The 20,520-nt window shown below is 37.8% G+C and overlaps 1 protein-coding gene across 2 annotated transcripts in view; it reads left to right on the top strand.

Moving 5' to 3' along the window:
- Nucleotides 1-20,520, top strand: part of LOC128701316 (Polypeptide N-Acetylgalactosaminyltransferase 1) — a 631,487-nt gene that overhangs the window by 522,090 nt on the left and 88,877 nt on the right. For both annotated transcript variants that reach the window (XM_053794984.2, XM_070091925.1), the window contains exons 2-3: nucleotides 4,638-4,804; nucleotides 14,168-14,342. In XM_053794984.2, the coding sequence (XP_053650959.2) occupies nucleotides 4,638-4,804; nucleotides 14,168-14,342 (342 nt within the window). The remainder of the gene's footprint in view (nucleotides 1-4,637; nucleotides 4,805-14,167; nucleotides 14,343-20,520) is intronic.

Below are 20,520 nucleotides of genomic sequence, written 5' to 3'. Positions count from 1 at the left end.
CCTCCTCATGTCTTGCAATCTTTCCCTCGGATTTACGGCACACAAGACCATGGTACCCGAATCGGTCTGCTGCTTCACTGCCACAAATACATCTGTGTTCGGCGAGAATAGGGGCGGCAAGACGAAGGGCAACACCAATGCGGATGGTCTGTGGGTCGAGCCGTGTGCCAAGGCAGGAGTTGGGAACAGCCAATAGAAAGTCCCCTGCATGAGGAGCTCTCACTGCCAGGAGGCGGGCTCTATCTTTCCCTGACACACACTGAAGCATTGTTGAGGCTATTTTCTCCACTATCGGGCCATCCCAGTGCGACTGTTTGTAGTTGTTGGGGGGAGCAGGTCTGGTTTCAGAGCCCGTTAGATTATCCCAGATCATGGCTCCGTCAATGAACTTTTGGTCCTGGACTCCAATCTTGTCCCTAAGATGTTCAGAGAGAATTGCTGCTACAAGCCCTCTGGATGCAATACATGAGAGAAAGGCAGGTAGTGCAATCTCTGATGACTTGCGGACGGACACCAATGTCTCCTAGTCTGATCGTTATATATATATATATATATATATATATATATATATATATATATATATATATATATATATATATATATGTGTGTGTGTGTGTGTGTGTGTGTGTGTGTGTGTGTGTCGTGCCGAATAGGCAGAACTTGCGATCTTGGCTTAAATAGCAACGCTCATCTTGCCATATAGGACAAGTGAAAATTTGTGTATGCAATAATTTCGCCAAAATCATTCTGAACCTAGCTAAAAAAATATATTTCAGTGTGTTTGTTTAGTATTAAATTATTGTAAACAAATCTAAAATATATTTAGTTGGGTTAGGCTAAAATAAATTGCGCTTGTTTTAATAAGGTTAGGTAAGTTTTCTAAGTTCCTTTTGGTGCAAAATTAAAAATTTTTACATCAACATTAATGAAAAAAATATATCTTTAAATGTATAAGAGAAAATTTTAGAAAGGACTTAATTTTAAATGAGTTTTGCTAATTGACCAGTTTTACATATTCGGCACGACATATATATATATATATATATATATATATATATATATATATATATATATATATATATATATATATATATATATATATATATATATATAATCCTGATACTAGTAGTAATTCTAGTGACATGTGATGGTAATGACTGTTTCCCTTTAAGCAGGGTGACTTCCTGCTAAAACTCTTGATTCAAGAAAATCGAGCTACTTGGAATAGTAATAATAATAATGCTAATAATAATAATTATGATGCAATTCTCTTTGTTATTCTCGTTAAAGATACATTTCCAGTTATTGGTTTAGAAAATACTAGGCAAAACATTCTTTTGTTTTCTGTGTTCACCTGGCCATGTATTCATGTGATGCACGAGGCTGTTGTTGTCCTCTTCCCACTCATATGTCTGTAAATTAGCAGTGGAAGTAATGAATTGAAAAACAATTGCAGTGAAGAAATGACGTGATGGATGGGGTGTGGGTGTAGCGAGTGTGGTGTGTGGGATAGTGAGGCGTTTAATGAGTGGGATGGTGAGGTGTGTGATGAGGTTTGTGGTGGGTGGGATAGTGAGGTGTTTAGTGGGTGGGATGGCGAAGTGTGTGGTGGGTGGGATAGTAGGTGGGATGGTGAGTGTGTGATAGGTGGGATAGTGAGGTGTGTGATAGGTAGGATAGTGAGGTGTGTGATAGGTGGGATAGTGTGTTGAGTTTGCTAGTGTCCAGAGTCAAGGTCACCACCAGGCTAGAAGCCATAAATCTTTATGTTAAGTCTAAATCTAAATGAAGAAAACTAAATAATAGTGTTAAATTTTAGCTGAGAAAGCAAAACATGTGTCTTGGAGTAAGACAACACAGAGTGAAGCCGATACACATAACACGTAGGAAAGTGGAGTGTCAATTTTCTAACGAATAGAACACAAAGAGTAGTAAAAAAACGGCAAAATGTAGCCTTTGCAAGGCAAAAGTTGAGTAGCTCAAGTCCTGACGCCTTTACTGCTTCTTATCGTTATGGATACCTGAAGGTTGCTTCCGAGGGGTCAGCGCCTCCGCGACCCGGTCCCAGACCATAGATAAAAACACTAGCCACAGATTCCACCTGCTCATGTATAGAAAAAAAATGAATCACTAAAAATGAGGACTGGATACAAAACACAGAAGAACCATCTCATAGAACAAGTTTTGTAAATAAATCAGATGACCTATCATTTAGTGAACAAAATAAGATACATGCCGCAAAGGCCATACAATTGACAGTGTGGCTAATGAATTTCCAGCCTGTCATTTTTCAAAATAAGATAAATAATGAGGACGCTATTCAAATTACTTGTGCTTCCTGGTTTTAGAATATTGCAGGGGTGTTGATGGCTCCGCTTGATAGGTAGAAGGACTGGTAAAGAAAAAGATGTTTACAGGCCGCATAGCGCCAATAAAGCCTTTGAACTGATGGGAATACCTCAAGGTACTAAATTTATATTCAGTGGAAAGAGAGAGAGGTATACCCGATAACCTGTAAATAGCTTGTCAATAAAGCTAGGGATCCTTAAGCTAACCTTGTCAAACCACGTTGATCCCTGGAATGTCCTCCAGGTAGATCACAGATATCGTTTCACTGTTGTAAAAACCAGTCACAGGGGGTGACTAATGAAGGCACTTTAAACAGTGAAAATCTGATATAGTTATGTCTAACACGTTCACTGGTTGCCAGTATTCTGATCACAGAACTTTTTATCGCCTTTATCTTATATTTAATTTTTTTCCGTTGTGTTATACTTTAATTGGTTATTTTTTTTATAAACAGAGGACACCCTAAACAAACCTATCCTAACCTAACCTAACCTAATTTAACCTAACCGAGAAACTTTGCTGTAAATTGTATCTGAGAAATTCACAGATTTTTAATGGAGTCCAGAAGATAGGTTGATATTATACCCACATGGAAGATACTTCAGGGCCATAACAACGTACTGGAGTGAGAGATGTGGAAAGAAGCGTAAAATAAACCTAGTGAAAAGCAGAGGTACCAGGACACTGTAAGAGAATACTGGTAACATTAGTGGTCCAAGTGACTGTTCAATATACTACTAGTAGATAAACGAAATGTTGCCGGAACAAGTGTCGAAGTCTTCAAGAGGAAACCGGATTACTACCTCCATGAAGTGCCAGATCAACTAGGTTGTGATGGATAAGTGAACCAGTGGGCCGCCAACAGCTACAGCCTGGTTGAACAGGCAATCAGCAGGAAACCCTGGCCTCCAGGTCGGACTGCAGGAGTAATAACGCTTTCGAAACTGGGCACAGGTGTGGTGGGTTAGGGTGGGATGTAGTGGATGGGGTGTGGGTGTAGGTGTGATGTCATGAGGGTATGGGTGTGGTGGCTGAAGGTGTGGTGGAATTGGGGTGTGGGTGTGATGGATGTGGTGGGTGAGTGGGCGTTACAAGGGTGTGGTGGGGCTGGAGAAAGTATAATGTAAGATGCAGTCAGGTCAACAGGGCACCACCTTGCACCAGAGCCCATCAAAACACCAGTGTTTCAAGCAAACAGTTTATCATTGACACGTAGTCACCCACATGGCAGAAGGAGCTACATATTTAGGGTACATCCAACAACACCAACATACATTTCTCATCACTGATGGACTGAATATGTTGACTCCAGGCTAGGGGATTGATTACCTCAAATTCCTCCTTTACAGTTGAAGAGTTTCGAGAGTTTCACTATTCTCGGAGCCTGGCCATGGGTCAGGCTTGTCTAGTGCTTGCCTGGTCAACCAGGTTGTTGCTGCTGGAGGCCCGCTGCCCCACATATCCATCACAGCCTGGTTGATCTGGCACCTGGTGAAGATACTTGTCCAGTTTCCTCTTGTAGGCTTCTACACTTGTTCCAGCCGTGTTTCTGATATCTTCTGGTAAGATGTTAAATAGTCTGGGACCCCGAATGCTGATACAGTGTTCCGTTATTGTCTTCACCGCACCCCTGCTCCTCACTGGATTTATTTTACACTTCCTCCCATATCTCACTCCAGTATGTTGTTATGGCAGTGTGCAGATTTGGGACCAGACCCTCGAGTACTTTACAGGTATATATTATCATGTATCTCTCTCCTCATCATCTTCCTCCGTTCTTCTCTGTATTTGACTGAAGAAGCCACTGGCTGGCGAAATGCTTCCACAATAAAGATTCCCAAATGTTGCACCAGTGTCTCATTCTTCAGGACTGTTGTTACATCCCAAGTCATTATGTGCCTTCTACGAGACTATGGTCCCTAATGGTTCCCAATGGAAATACAAAGGAACCAATGGGAATACAGGGAAACCAATGGAAATACAGGAAAACCACTGGAAATACAGGGAACCTAGTGGAAAAACAGGGAAACCAATGGAAATAAACCATTCTTTGATTTTATTAGATTATCCAAGGTTAAATCATTATGGTATACTTTTATGTCTATAATAACCAGGTGTGTGCCTTCAAAATCATTGTTAAAAATAATAGATGTTCTTTACGCACAGCCTAAAGTTAAAACTTAGCATGGAAGGCTGTACGCCTGTATGTTAATTGTAAGTGATAGGGTTAGGAGAGTATGTTGCGTTACAGTGCTAGTGAAACTGATGATGTTTATTATATGTTGCAGCTGCAAGGAGATACATTACGACAACGACCTGCCCTCCGCCTCTGTCATCATCATCTTCACCAATGAAGCCTGGAGCCCGCTCCTCAGGACCATCTGGTCAGTCATCACTCGCTCCCCGGCTCGATACCTCAAGGAGATCGTTCTTGTTGACGACTTTTCAGACAGAGGTCAGTATTTGTGTTTGTGTGTGTGTGCTTGTGTTTACGCGATATGGATGAATCTTGTTCTACCGACGCCATGTATGATGAATCTTGTTATACACGTGATCATGTACGAATCTTGTATTACACGTGTTCAGTTCATGTATGAATCTTGTGGAAAATACTGTATATATTTTCCAGAAATACAGTAGTTATATGTAAATAGATGGCCATACTGCATTTAAAAGAATTATATTATGGAAAATGGGAAACTGGACCTGCGCCTGCGCAGACAGGACAGTCGCCATTTTCTTTGAATTGAATAACACGTTGTGAATAATGGGAAGAATTTTTCGTGCTCTAGAGGTTAAAATCGGGCTGACACCTCTCAAATAGGAGGCGAAATTGTTGGATGTGCATTCCTGCATAATTTGAGAATCAGGCGACAGGACAGGACAACTCCAGGAACCTCAGATAAGCTGTCTAAATTATGTTTAATTTCTGGCCAGTAAATTCTTCATAAATGTAGGCAAAAGGGGGGGGGGGTCCTGTACATGACACATTAATCTCCAGTCAAATTGGTGAGTGTTATGATTAAGATATTTTCCTTCTGTTATGTAAATGTGTTTATATATAATCATTTTTTAATTTAATATACAGTCCACAAATTTATATAATTACCAATATTCCTGGTGATGTATTTTTCATTTGTAATTAATAAGTCCAGAGCAACTTGTGGATATGACAGTGGTAGGTATCGAAGGGGGACATTTTTTGCGACCTAGGTGCTCCAAATTCCTACTTGTCTAACTGATAAATAATAATTATCTTTGTTCATTTACTGTTATGTAAATAATGATACATTCAGCTAAATGTAATTTTCCATATTTAATTTGCTCGTTGGTCCTTCTTGAACCGGAGGTAATTAGTGAAGTCATTAATTAGTTAATTACTTAATAATTATATGTGAAATGACAGAAGGAGGTGGATGTTAAGTTCACAAATTTACTTAATGTGTAGTGGATTATAATAATTACAATATTATTTTTGATAAGCTAAGCTCAAGGGTGACTAAAGATTATATTAATGTGTATAATATTAATTTTGCTATGCCAAAGTGGCTAGGATTTATATTAATGTATTTGTACAATATTAATTTGGTAAGACAATTCTGGCCAAGATTTATATCAGTGTATGTGTAATTGATAAGCCAAGTGTTGCTAATTATATTAATGTGTATAATATTAATCTTGCTATGCCAAATTCTGACAAGAATTTATATTAATTTGTATAATAATTTTGATGAGCCAAGTCTGGCTAAAGGTTTGTATTAATGTACATTTAAAATTTATATTATAATTTTTTGCATGTAATTGCCAAGCTCAAGTAGCTAGGATTTATTCAAAGGTAAGTTGTATCAGTGTTGTAAGTTGTAATCATTGTTATTAATTAAGTTGAATTTGGTACATTGCATCATGGCTGAAAATGAGGAAATTAATATAGAAGACAAACATATGGAATACAGAGCAAAAAAAAAAAACATCACTGCAAGCTAGAAAGGGTCATGTAACAAAAGCATACAATAAATGTTTGGAATTAATGAATCAAGAAACTGTGAATACTGATGATTTAAAATTGTATTTAGATGCTTTAGGTAATAGATATGATTCATACAAATTATATTACAACAAATATGAAGGAGATTTGTTAGTAAACTGTGTAGATGAGACTGAAGTAGATCTTATGATTAATCAATATTATGAATTAGAAGAAAAGATTCTTTCTTGTAAAAGTCAGGCCTTGAATAAATTAAAATGTGCAAACCAGGCAGTTAATCAGTCTGCTCCAACAAATAATATGTCTTTGCCAAAACTCCCAGAACTATGTTTGCCTGTGTTTAATCCTGGTGAAAATTGAGAGGAATTTTGGTCAATTTTTAAAGCAGCTGTGCATGACAGGAGTAACCTAGCCTGTGTAACTAAATTATTTTACCTCAAAGGACAGGTAAGAGGAGATGCTCACATACTCATACAAGCCTTTCCCAATGTAGGTGACTCTTACAAGGAAGCAGTTGACTTGTTGAAGGTCACTTATGGTAATACAGAACAAAGTAGGTTGGATCTAGTGAATATCATTGTTAACTTAAAATCTCCAAATCACACTTACAAAGGTTTACAGCAGTTTGGAGTTAAACTAGAGAGCACTCTCAAAATTTTAAGTAATAAATATAATCTGAAGGAATCAGACTGGTTATTGAGTGCCATGGTACAGAATAAATTAAACTATAAAACAATTGAATGGTTCTCGAACAAATATCACAAGGGTTATTTTGGTCTGGGGGAAATAAGACTAGGTCTACAAGAATTAATTGTGCAGTTGCAGACCAGCCAACTAACTCATTTTAAAGATGCAACACATAATAACTCTGAGGTATCTGTCAAGTTTCATAAAGGGAAAAATTATCCCAATGTTAATAATCAAAATTCATTTCCTAAAAAGAGTTGCATAGGTGCATATCAAGTAGCAGGAATCAGAAATAATGATTCTCCACAAGGTAAGAAGAATAAGTACCCTCCTAAGAGTAGCCCAGTTAATAAGAAACCAGTCAGAGAAAGGAGAGATTGTCTCTTCTGCAAGGGTACTCATTTTTCTAAGAATTGCAATGCATACAATTCATGGAATGATAAAGTTGAAAGATTGGAGGAACTTGACAGATGTATCAGGTGTTTGGGTAATCACAATGTAAAGGATTGTTATGCCAAATTAAACTTCTGTTATCAATGTCACAAAGGAAGACACCATATAGTCATGTGTAAAGGTCTATATGATAATGTTGATAATAATGATAATGTTGACAATCCTGACACAACAGTGGCTAACGTAAAAATTGCTGCTAATGTTAATAATGATAGTTTTGCTGAAGTAGCCTTACCTGTGTTACAGGTAAAAATTGATGATAAAAGGCATAAATAAAAAAATGTAACTGCATTATTGGACCAGGGATCCCAGCGTACGTTCATAAAACGTAAATGTCTTGATGGTATGAAAGTACAGATGGGAGATCCCACAACTTTAAAATTATCTGGTTTTCTCTCGGATAAAGGAGCTCATTTGTATGACACTGTTTATGTAACTGTCAGGTTGGGCAATGAGAAAACACGTGTTAATGCAGTAATTGTAGATAGACTTCCAGAGAAAATAACTACAGTAGGGCTTAGTAAAGCTACAGAAAGACTTTCACATAATATAAATTTAGCACCTTCAGGTGTAAGTGATGATTCTGTAGGCCCAATAAATATTTTGATAGGTAGTGACTATTATGCCTCCTTTGTAAAGGGTATGGTAAAGAAATGTGGTGTCACCCTTTTGAAGACTGCAGGAGGCCATGTAATGTATGGTAGGATTCCTCGTAATAATAATTCATGACTAGAGGAAACTACAAATACCATAACTGTGTCTTACTCATGAAATCGTACCCCAGTATAATTCTTCCATAGAGGATGGTGTTGAGCCAGTGCATAAATTGTGGGAATTAGACAGCATTGGAATAAATGTAAATGAAGAAAGTCCAGATGATTCTTTTACTCAGGATCAATACCTGAGAGATGTAAAATTTGAATCTGGACAATACTGGGTGCGACTTCCGTGGAGACTGAACCATCCAGAATTGTCCACTAATTACAGAATGGCATATGGACAGTTAAAGGCTCAGCTCCGCGAACTGAGTAAGACGCCAGAATTGTTAACTGCCTATAATGATATAATTGCTGAACAATTAATTAATAAATTTATAGAAGAGGTACCTCCTGAGCAAGCCAAAATTTATGGTCACTATTTGCCACATCACGGAGTGAAGAACGATTCTAAGACCACTCCTTTGAGGATTGTGTTTAATTGTAGTGCCAGGAGTAACAAAAATGTACCTAGTTTAAATGACTGTTTGATGACAGGTCCATCGTTGACGGAAAAATTAGGAGATATCTTATTAAATTTCAGTGTGAAGCATTATGCCTTTACGGCTGACATAAGTAAAGCTTTCCTAAGAGTAGGTTTACAAGAGGCTGACCGGAATTGTACTCGCTTCTTATGTCCTGAGAATCCTAGTGACCCACTTAGCCCTCTGAAAACCTTTCGCTTTAGGAGCGTATTATTTGGTGCTACATCCAGTCCGTTCCTACTTCAAGCGACGATAAATGCACACCTTAAACATATGGAAAGTCCACTGAGTAAAGTAATGAGCAAACAATTTTATGTGGACAATTTCCTGGGTGTGACGTCAACTGAAGAGGAACTGTTAATGACTTATGGAGAGGCTAATAAAATAATGCAAAGTGCAAATATGCCTCTGAGGGAATGGAATAATAATTCGTCCAAATTAAAGGACAAAATAAGTAAAGATTACCTTGAAGATGAAGTGCCAAAATGTAGTAATGTATTGGGATTAACTTGGGATACTGAGAGAGATTTGTTAATGTTAAAACCTAATAATTACAGTATGCCTAATAAATTAACTAAGAGAGTCTTGCTTGCTGAAGTTTCCAAATGTTTTGATCCTCTAGGTTTAGTGTCACCCCTTACTATAAGAGAGAAATTATTAATGCAGGAAGCATGGAATCTTAAATATGCTTGGGATGAAATTCTACCTGAAGAATTCATTAACAGGTGGGATGAATTGGTGATTATGAAAAAATTCCAATGTTGGAGTTCCCACGCCAGGTGGCCAATCCAAATGGGAAAAATGTACTCCACATTTTTTGTGATGCTTCAAAATTGGCATATGGAGCAGTTGCTTATCTTCAATGTAATAGTGTTGCAGGAGATAAATATTAGCGACACTGTAATTTGGTCTGATAATGAGGTATCCTTACAATGGATTCGTAATGGAAACAATAAAATTGTGTACGTACAACACAGAGTCGCTGAAATTAATGAGATATAAGAGAAGTATAATAGTTTGGGTCAGCATATGTTAACATTTAATCATATACCTGGTGAGGAGAATCCAGCTGATTTCTTGTCTCGAGGTTTACCTTATGCTAAATTTGTAAATGCTGTATCATGGTTTAAAGGACCAAGTTGGTTGATAAATGAAGCTAATTGGCCTGTACAAAAGGCGTATATTGCTCCTGTTGAAATACTGTGACCACCGCTCCAACAGTTTGTCCTCCCTTAGCCATTGATATGAATAGGTACTCTTCTTTACCCAAACTAATCAATGTAACTAAGTTGGTGTTTAAATTTCTAAACAAGATGAATATTTCATATAAGTTTTCACATCCTCTTGAATATTGGATAAAGAGGATACAAGAAGAAATCTATGGAAATGAGATTAAATTGATGATGGAAAGAAAAATTGTGAAAGGTTCCATAATAGAGAAATTGGGGCTGTATTTAGAGAACAATGTAATTAGGTGCAGAGGTAGGTTACAAAATGCTGAATTGGGTGATTATGCTAAACATCCTATCTTACTGCCCAAAACTCATCATCTAACAAATTTGATTGTTCTAAATGCCCATAAAAATGTAATGCATGGTGGGGTACAAGATACCTTAAATTGTATTAGGGAAACTTTCTGGATTCCACAAGGACGGCAAAGTGTAAAAAGGGTGATTAAATCTTGTGTAATATGTCGCCGTGTGGATGCCAGATCCTTTATGTACCCAGGTCCTCCACCATTGCCAAAGGAGCATGTACAATTAGTGAAACCATTTGATGTAACAGGTGTGGACTATAGTGGTCCAATAATTTTAACAGGTACTTCAGATGGTGTTCCACTGAAAGTGTATATTTGTTTGTTCACCTGTACTGCTACTAGGGCAGTTCATTTAGAAGTGGCACAGGACTTGTCTGCAGAACAGTTTATACAGCTGTTTCGAAAATTTGCAGCTAGGAGATCCTGTCCGAGATTGATGATTTCGGATAATGCCACAAATTTTGTAGCAGGTGCTCAACATTTGATAGAATTAAATAATAGTAACGATGTTCAATCTCTGTTAACCCAACGAGGGTGTACTTGGAAATTTATTACTCCTAGAGCCCCTAGGCAGGGGGGGCTGTACGAAAGACTGATAGGCACAGTGAAGAGGTGTCTCCGTAAAGTACTACACCAGAAGAGAATTAATTTGGAAGAATTCCGTGCAGTGTTAGTGGAGGCAGAGAATCGTATAAATAATAGGCCTCTCTCGTACATGAGTGATACACCTGATGCAGATGTATTAACACCTTCTCACCTAATATGTAGAAGGAAATTGGAAGCTGCCCCTGTCTATAGAGATAATCTGGAAGAAAGTGATGAAGATTACAATGATGCAGCAGTGTTGTGTAATAAATTTAAAATGTTAAATAAAGTAATTGATCATTGGTCTAATGTGTGGCGTAAGGAATATCTTCTTACACTACGTGAACACTTTTATGGTGCGACAGAGGCAGTAAATCAACAGACCATTCAACCAGGTGACATTGTGTTAATTGACACTGAACAACATCGATCATTGTGGCATCTCAGCAAAATATTGACATTGTACCCAGATGCACAAGGTGTTGTCAGGAATGTCAAAATGTTGTGTCGTGGCCAGGAAAGTTTACGCACAATTAATAAATTGATTCCCTTGGAATTAGGTGTTCAATCAAACGTAAATGAAAATCTGAGAAAGTGACACGAGTGATATGGAAGATAATGCAGACCAAGTGATGCCGGAAGATGAAATCGTAGTAAGACCTACTAGGAGAACAGCCACTCAAGCCAGAACTGGCTGGAATCGTCTCCTAAAGGAAGGAGTAATTTGAGTCATTTAGCAACGAACTCCGGCCAGCCACAGTGTGCAAAATACTGTATACATTTTCCAGAAATACAGTAGTTATATGTAAATAGATGGCCATACTGTATTTAAAAGAATTACATTATGGAAAATGGGAAACTGGACCTGCGCCTGTGCAGAGAGGACAGTCGCCATTTTGTTTGAATTGAATAACATGTTGTGAATAATGGGAAGAATTTTTCGTGCTCTAGAGGTTAAAATCGGGCTGACACCTCTCAAATAGGAGGTGAAATTGTTGGATGTGCATTCCTGCATAATTTGAGAATCAGGCGACAGGACAGGACAACTCCAGGAACCTCAGATAAGCTGTCTAAATTATGTTTAATTTCTGGCCAGTAAATTCTTCATAAATGTAGGCAAAAGGGGGGGGGGGTCCTGTACATGACACATTAATCTCCAGTCAAATTGGTGAGTGTTATGATTAAGATATTTTCCTTCTGTTATGTAAATGTGTTTATATATAATCATTTTTTAATTTAATATACAGTCCACAAATTTATATAATTACCAATATTCCTGGTGATGTATTTTTCATTTGTAATTAATAAGTCCAGAGCAACTTGTGGATATGACAGTGGTAGGTATCGAAGGGGGACATTTTTTGCGACCTAGGTGCTCCAAATTCCTACTTGTCTAACTGATAAATAATAATTATCTTTGTTCATTTACTGTTATGTAAATAATGATACATTCAGCTAAATGTAATTTTCCACAAATCTTGTATTCCCGTGGTTATGTATGAATATTTCTGTACAAGTGGTCATGTATGACTTGTTTTACACGTAGTCATGTATCAATGAATCTCCCAGGAGGTGGAGTTAAGCAGTTATTAACTCAAGTTTAATTTGTGAATGTGTTCTTAGGTGTTCACTCGTGTCTGAATAAATTCAGTAACTTTTCTTTGAATTTTATATTATGAAACTTTTCGTCAGACTTTCTGTATATTATGTAGCTCTTCTTTGAATTTTATATTCTAAAGCTCTTTTTTGGTCTTTCTGTATATAAAGTTTGTATCTTTTCTTCGGAGGAAATAAATGGTATAAAATACCGACACAATGGAAATATAAACACATGCAGTATAATGTGATCCTTTATTGACGACGTTTCGCCCACACTGGGCTTTTTTTCAGATAAAACAGATCTTGAAAAAGCCCACTGTGTGGGCGAAACGTTGTCAATAAAGGATCACATTATACTGCATATGTTTATATTTCCAGCTCTTCTTCGGACTTAGTATGATCTAAGTTTTTAGTTGGGGACGCCATACAGATGCTGCACATTCCAATTTTGTCTAAAGGATAAAGAGAGGCTGAAAAAGATGTATACGTTGTATACAGCTTGTTCAGCCTCTCTCTATCATATATTTGAGAGCTACTATTTTGTGTGCCAATAACATATTATGTGTACTTCAGTACGTGAATAAACTTAGTGTGCAACTGTACTCTTTTATAACTGTACCTTAATAAACTTAATGTGTAACTGTACTCATGTATAACTGTACCTAAACATAGTTAATTACCGTTGTTAGGTAAGACATATACGCAGCAGTTAGGTATCTTTTTTTCGAAACGTTTCCCCTACACATTGGACTTCTTCAGTAGAGTACAGAAAAGTTGGTAGAAGAAGAGATGTGAAGACGATAAGATAAGATTTTTAACCCCGGAGGGTTAGCCACCCAGGATAACCCAAGAAAGTCAGTACGTCATCGAGGACTGTCTAACTTAGGATGTGACCCACACCAGTCGACTATTTGCTGCTAGGTGAACAGGACAACAGGTGTAAGGAAACGTGTCGAAATGTTTCCACCCGTCGGGAGTCGAACCCGGGCCCTCCGTGTGTGAAACGGGAGCTTTAGCCACCAGGCCACTCCGTCTTCGTGGGTGATGGACTGATTACATCGTCTTCACATCTCTTCTTCTGCCAACTTTAATGTACTCGACTGAAGAAGCCTACTGAATGAATCTCCCAGGAGGTGGAGTTAAGCAGTTATTAACTCAAGTTTAATTTGTGAATGTGTTCTCAGGTGTTCACTCGTGTCTGAATAAATTCAGTAACTTTTCTTTGAATTTTATATTATGAAACTTTTCTTCAGACTTTCTGTATATTATGTAGCTCTTCTTTGAATTTTATATTCTAAAGCTCTTTTTTGGTCTGCCCGAAATGCCTAGCCATGCTAGGCGTTCTAGTGGTACACTCTGTAATCATTATTTAACCACACGTAAACCACACAACAACCAAATTCTGTAAATTCAACATTGTAATCTTTATAGAGAATAAACTTTGAATACTGTGTAGGGGAAACATTTCGAAATAAATATACCTGACTGTTGCATATGTGTTTTACCTAACAGCCTGTCGGTATTTTATACCTTTTATAGTTATCTGTTTACAATAATGTCTTATCACTGATTTCATCATTGCTTAGTTAATCTTAAGTTAATTTTAAGCCAGCCCGTAATGCTATGCATATAAGTGGTTTGGCATGCTGCTCTTACCTGTATTTTTTGTACCTCTGTTTGTATGCTAAATTTCTAAATAAATAAAAATAAAATAAAATTAATGTACTTGCAGCTGAGCTTGGAGAGAAGCTTGACCTGTACCTGAAGTACCGACTACCACCCATGGTCAAGCTTGTCAGACTCAAGCAGCGTCATGGCCTCATCAGGGCCAGGCTGGCAGGGGCACGAGCTGCCACCGGAGACGTCCTTATCTTCCTCGACTCTCACTGTGAAACCAATGATAAATGGTACGTAACAAATTCGGATTAATTACCGGGGAGTGAAGGGAGTCGAGCAGTGTGACTTATTGAGGGCCTGACGCTCCCCCTACCCAGGATGCCGCTCACCACATTTAGCAAGGACAAGATAAACTGAAGGGAATCTACCCTTTCGGGGAAGGTCCCTTGATGATAATGATGGGTTCTTAATCCAGGGAATTGAAGCTAACTTTATTTACCTTTGGTCAAACCTAATTACCTCACATTCCCAGGCGATGTCACCCATCCAGTTTTAGCTCTTCTCCATACTGTAATAATAATAGAAATATGCAAATGATTACTACATAAGAACGAAGGAACACTGCAGCAGACCTACTGGCCCATGCGAGGCAGGTCCAAGTCTCCTACCGGCTTAAGCCAATGCACCCAACCTAGTCAGGTCAGGTCACATTGACTTAAGGGAGGAACACGGCAACCGACCTGGTAGCACATGCTAGTCAGGTCCAACTCACACCCACCCACATCCACTCATGTATTTATCCAACCTATTTTTAAAGCTACACAACGTTCTGGCCTCTATAACTGTACTTGGGAGTTTGTTCCACTCATCCACAACTCTATTACCAAACCAGTACTTTCCTATATCCTTCCTCAATCTGAATTTTTCCAACTTAAAACCATTGCTGTGAGTCCTGTCTAGGCTAGATATTTTCAGCACACTATTTACATCCCCTTTATTTATTCCTGTCTTCCATTTATACACCTCAATCATATCCCCCCTAATTCTATGTCTTTCTAGAGAGTGCAGATTCAGGGCCCTTAGTCTATCCTCATAGGGAAGGTTTCTGATACATGGGATCAACTTTGTCATCCTCCTTTGTACATTTTCCAGAGCATTTATATCCATTCTGTAATATGGTGACCAAAACTGTGCAGCATAATCTAAATGAGGCCTAACCAAGGATGTATAGAGTTGAAGAACAACCTGAGGACTCCTATTATTTATGCTTCTTGATATGAAGCCAAGGATTCTATTAGCTTTATTGTGAACACTTATGCACTGTTGTCTTGGTTTCAGATTACTGCTAACCAGAACTCCTAAATCTTTTTCACAATCTAAGATCTACATTATTTAGTTTATATGTGGCAAGGTTATTGTCCTGTCCAACATTTAGAACTTTGCATTTGTCTATATTAAACTGCATCTGCCACCTCTCCGACCACTGCATCAGTCTATTCAAATCTTCCTGGAGTGCTCTAATGTCCTCGTCAGAATGAATTTGACGGCCTATTTTGGTGTCATCGACAAACTTGCTGATGTCGCTCTTTATGCCCTCATCTATGTCGTTTATGTATATTGTGAACAGCAGGGGGCCCAACACTGACCCCTGTGGAACACCGCTCGTGACGCTTCCCCACTCTGATTTCTCCCCATTTATGCAAACTCTCTGCTGCCTATTTGTCAACCATGCCTCTATCCAGGAAAAAATTTCTCCTCCTATTCCATGTGCCTTAATTTTCCTCAGTAGTCTCTGATGTGGGACCCTGTCAAAAGCCTTACTGAAGTCCATATACACAATATCATATTCATTACCATGATCTACCTCCTCAAATACCTTAGTAAAAAAAGTTAATAAATTCGTAAGGCAGGAACGCCCCTTTGTAAAACCATGCTGAGATTCGCTGATTAATTTATGCTTTTCAAGGTGGCTACGAACTGCCTCGGCAATTATTGATTCCATAAATTTTCCCACTAGGAGGTTAGGCTTATTGGTCTATAGTTCGAAGCTAAGGACCTGTCACCTGCTTTGAAAATAGGTATCACATTTGCCATTTTCCACTTATCTGGCACCATGTCAGTTTGTAGTGATATGTTGAAAAGATTAGCCAAAGGTTTGCTAAGCTCCTCTTTACATTCAGTAGCATAAATTTTTACAATTGTCCTGATAATTTGAATATTATTAATAATAATTAACAATAAATTTTAAGTATAGTACTATAGGTTAAAGTTTACCAGAGATGCTATATATTATACAGCCCTTCAGTTTATTGTATGTCCTGTGCAATAATTCTGAAATTTACATTAGTATTTGAATTTGTATTTGATTAATATTTGTAATAACCTCCACAAACGTTATACTGTAGTAAATTGTTTTACTAAAATTTCCATCAAATTGTTCTTTGAAAATTTGAGTAAGGCTACATAATCAGGAGCTATCTATAAAGTGTGTCAATAATGTTACCTTTTCCTGAATCACTTGTAAGTCTTAATTTGTGGAAATAAGGTTTATCAGTTAGTGAGTTCATTGGATAAATTTGTTGTTAGGTAAGTTATAGGAGTTTTAGGAGTCAAAGTTAAGAATCCAGTAGATATAATTCATATTGTTTGACTTCATTTGATTATCCTAAGTTAAATTTACATCTTGTACTCTTGTATGCCTGCCTGTACATATACCTGTGTCCTCATGACCATTGTACAAATTAGACTACTGTCTAAAACATTTGTAGTTTCTTGAGTAAATATTATTATTATTATTGAGTTTTTTTTTCAGGTAATATATCACTGCAAATAAAATACTTAAACATTTGTGAGTGAGTACTGAGGGATAAGATAAAAGATTTTTTTAAACCCTTAAACTATCGAAACGTAGATCTACGTTTTTTCAACATTTGAAAGTATGTAAAAAAAGTAGATCTTTTTTTTACATTTGAAAATGTGTAAAAAAACTTTGATCTACTTTTTTTTGTTGTTATATTTGAAAATATGTAAAAAAAATGTAAATCTACTTTTGGAGCGCTACACATGTGAACATAGATCTGTTTGGACAGTTTAACCCTTTGACTGTCAGGGCCGTATATATATGTCTTACGAGGTACCGTGTCTGACGTATATATACTCATAAATTCTAGCGGCTTCAGATCAAGTAGGAGAAAGCTGGTAGGCCCACATGTGAGAGAATGGGTCTGTGTGGTCAGTGTGCACCATATAAAAAAATCCTGGAGCACGCAGTGCATAATGAGAAAAAAAAACTCCGACCGTTTTTTTTTTAATTAAAATGCCGACTTTGTGGTCTATTTTCGTATAGTATTTATGGTTGTATTCTCGTTTTCTTGGTCTCATTTGATAGAATGGAAAACATATTATAGAAATAGAGGTGATTTTGATTGATTTTACTATAAAAAGAACCTGGAAATGGAGCTCAAAGTAGGGGAAATGTTTGATTTTTGCCAATGTTCAAAAGTAAACAAATGATGTCATTGTCCAATAAATGTCCAACTAGCCATTCTAATATGCAGTCATGAATGGGTTGATGTTATTTATACAATTATTACAGTATTGCAGTAGTCTGCATAATAGTAAGTCTTCTATTTTTTGTTTGAATAAAAATTCAAAATAGAAAGCAAGAGTAATATCAGAGGGGCCTGGAGACATGACTGATGAACAAAGAAAATGTTATTTTAGAGCCAGGAATGTCTGCATTGTTCATTCTGGATCTTATTTTGAAATTGTCATATTTTTTAATTTTCGTGAAATTGGCCAAATTGCAAATTTCTGACCACATTATTGGGTAGTTGAAATCAGTAAATGGGCAGTTTCTTGTACTCAATCGATAGAAAAAAATGTAGTTCTAAAGAAATAGCTATGAGTTTGGTCGACTGGAACAACGGAATTAGCCGAAAATAGGGCTCAAATTGGGCGAAATCGCCGATTTGTAAATATCGCTGAGGTCGCTAACTTCGCAAGAGCATAATTCCGTCAGTTTTCCATCAAATTTCGTTTTTTTGGTGTCATTACAATCGGGAAAAGATTCTCTATCATTTCATAAGAAAAAATTATTATTTTTATTTTTTTTTTTGAAATTTTGCGACACCAGGAGACACCTCAGGATTGGGGGTTGCGACAGTCAAGGGGTTAAGGGTTAATTAACTCGGAGGATTAACCATCTAGGATAACCCAATAAAGTCAGTGCATCATTCAAATTCAAAATTTATTTCCACATGATACATTGTACAGAAATGGGTGACACATGATAATGCATATAGAAAGCCCATGGTACTGTGTCTTATTTCCATTAGTGTCCTTTAATCTTGTCCCCCAAGGCGACGGAAAAGAATAACAGAGCGGCTAAAAGAGGTCAATATATCTGAAATGCATAGGGAGACACTGGTCAGAGAAATAGCAAGCATCGAACTTAAGCTAAAGGAATCTTATAGGAGTCAGGAATCGCGGGAAGCGTTGACCCCCAGAACTCTCTCCAGGTAAACTCCAGGTAAGATGCAACCCACACCAGTAGACTAACACCCAGTTACCTACTTAGGGACAGCATGTGTAAGGAAACATGCCCAGTGTTTCCACCCCATGTCAGGGATTGAACCATGGGCACTAAGTATGTAAGCTGAGTTCGCTATGAACCGAGGCACAGGACACAAATAACATATGCATGATATACCATATGTATACATAAAGAGTACATTATGTAGTTTTAACCAAGGATAACACTTAAGTAAAATATATTGTAACTTTTCTACTCCAAAGTATCTAGGTAAAAGGGACAGTAGGTGTTAGGAGACCTTCCTGTAAATCTGTCCTTCCCAGGATTTGCCCTGGTCCATTTTGGTTTTGAACTGAATACAATACCACTGTGCTATGAGATACCTTCATGTACTCCTATGTACTATATTATTATGTATTATTATTCATTTATTTATTTTTATTAACACCTTGGCCATTTCCCACCAAAGCAGGGTGGCCTGAAAAAAAAAAAACTTTCATCATTCACTCCATCACTGTCTTGCCAGACGCACACATAAACTACAGCTATAAAACTGTAACATTAACATCCCTCCTTCAGAGTGCTGGCACCGTACTTCCCATCTCCAGGACTCAAGTCCAGCCTGTCGGTTTCCCTGAATCCCTTCATGAATGTTACCTTGCTCACACTCCAACAGCACATCAAGTCCTAAAAAGCATTTGTCTCCATTTGCTCTTATCTAACACAGTCATGCATGCTTGCTGGAAGTCCAAGCTCCTTGCACACAAAACCTCTTTTTCCCCCTCCCTCCAACCTTTCCTATTCTGATCCCTACCCCATCTTCCCTCCACTACAAATTTATACACTCTCAAAGTCATTCTATTTAGTTCCATCCTCTCTACATGTCCGAACCATCTCAGTAACCCCTCCTCAGCTCTCTGAATAATAGTGTTGGTAATCCCGTGCCTCCTCCTAATATCCAAACTATGGATTCTCTGCATTATATTCACACCACACATTGCCCTCAGACATGACATCTCCACTGCTTCCAGCCTTCTCCTTCTTCCAACATTTACCACCCATGCTCACACCCATATAAGAGCATTGGTATAACTATACTTTCATACATTCCCCTCTTTGCTTTCATGGATAATGTTATTTGTCTCCATAGACTCCTCAGTGCACCATTCACCTTTTTCCTCTCGTCAATTTTAGGTTTCACCTCATCTTTCATAGACCCATTTGCTGACATGTCGACTCCCAGATATCTGTATACATTCACCTCCTCCATACTCTCTCCCTCCAAATCTGATATCTAATCTTCCATTACCTAATTTTTTTGTTATCCTCATTACCTTACTCTTTCCTATATTCACCTTTAATTTCCTTCTTTTACATACCCTACCAAACTTATCAAACAACCTCTACAACTTCTCTTCAGAATCTCTCAAAAGCACAGTGTCATCAGCAAAGCGCAACTGTGACAACTCACATTTTGTGTTAGATTGACTCCTGAAATCATAATGACACGATTGCAAACAAACCATACCATGGGTGGGGTTTGAACCCGTGGTCAGACAGTCTGGAGTTTTGAGACTCTGACCATGGATTCAAACCCCACCCGTGGTATGGTTCGTGTTAATTCTTTATCGTTGAACCCCACACCTCTTGCCAACACCCAAGCATTCACTTCTCTTACAACTCCATCTATAAATATATTGAACAACTATGGTGACATCACACATCCCTGTCTAAGGCCTACTTTTACTGGGAAATAATCTCCCTCTCGCCTACATACTCTAACCTGAGCCTCACTATCCTCGTAAAAACTCTTCACTGCTCTTAGTAACCCACCTCCTAGTCCATACATTTGCAACATCTGCCATATTGCCCCCCTATCCACCCTATCATACACCTTTTCCAAATCTATAAATGCCACAAAAACCTCTCTACCC

This window comes from Cherax quadricarinatus, chromosome 37, assembly GCF_038502225.1.
Source record: "Cherax quadricarinatus isolate ZL_2023a chromosome 37, ASM3850222v1, whole genome shotgun sequence".
Classification (NCBI taxonomy): domain Eukaryota; kingdom Metazoa; phylum Arthropoda; class Malacostraca; order Decapoda; family Parastacidae; genus Cherax; species Cherax quadricarinatus.
This window is presented reverse-complemented; position numbering and strand designations above follow the sequence as displayed.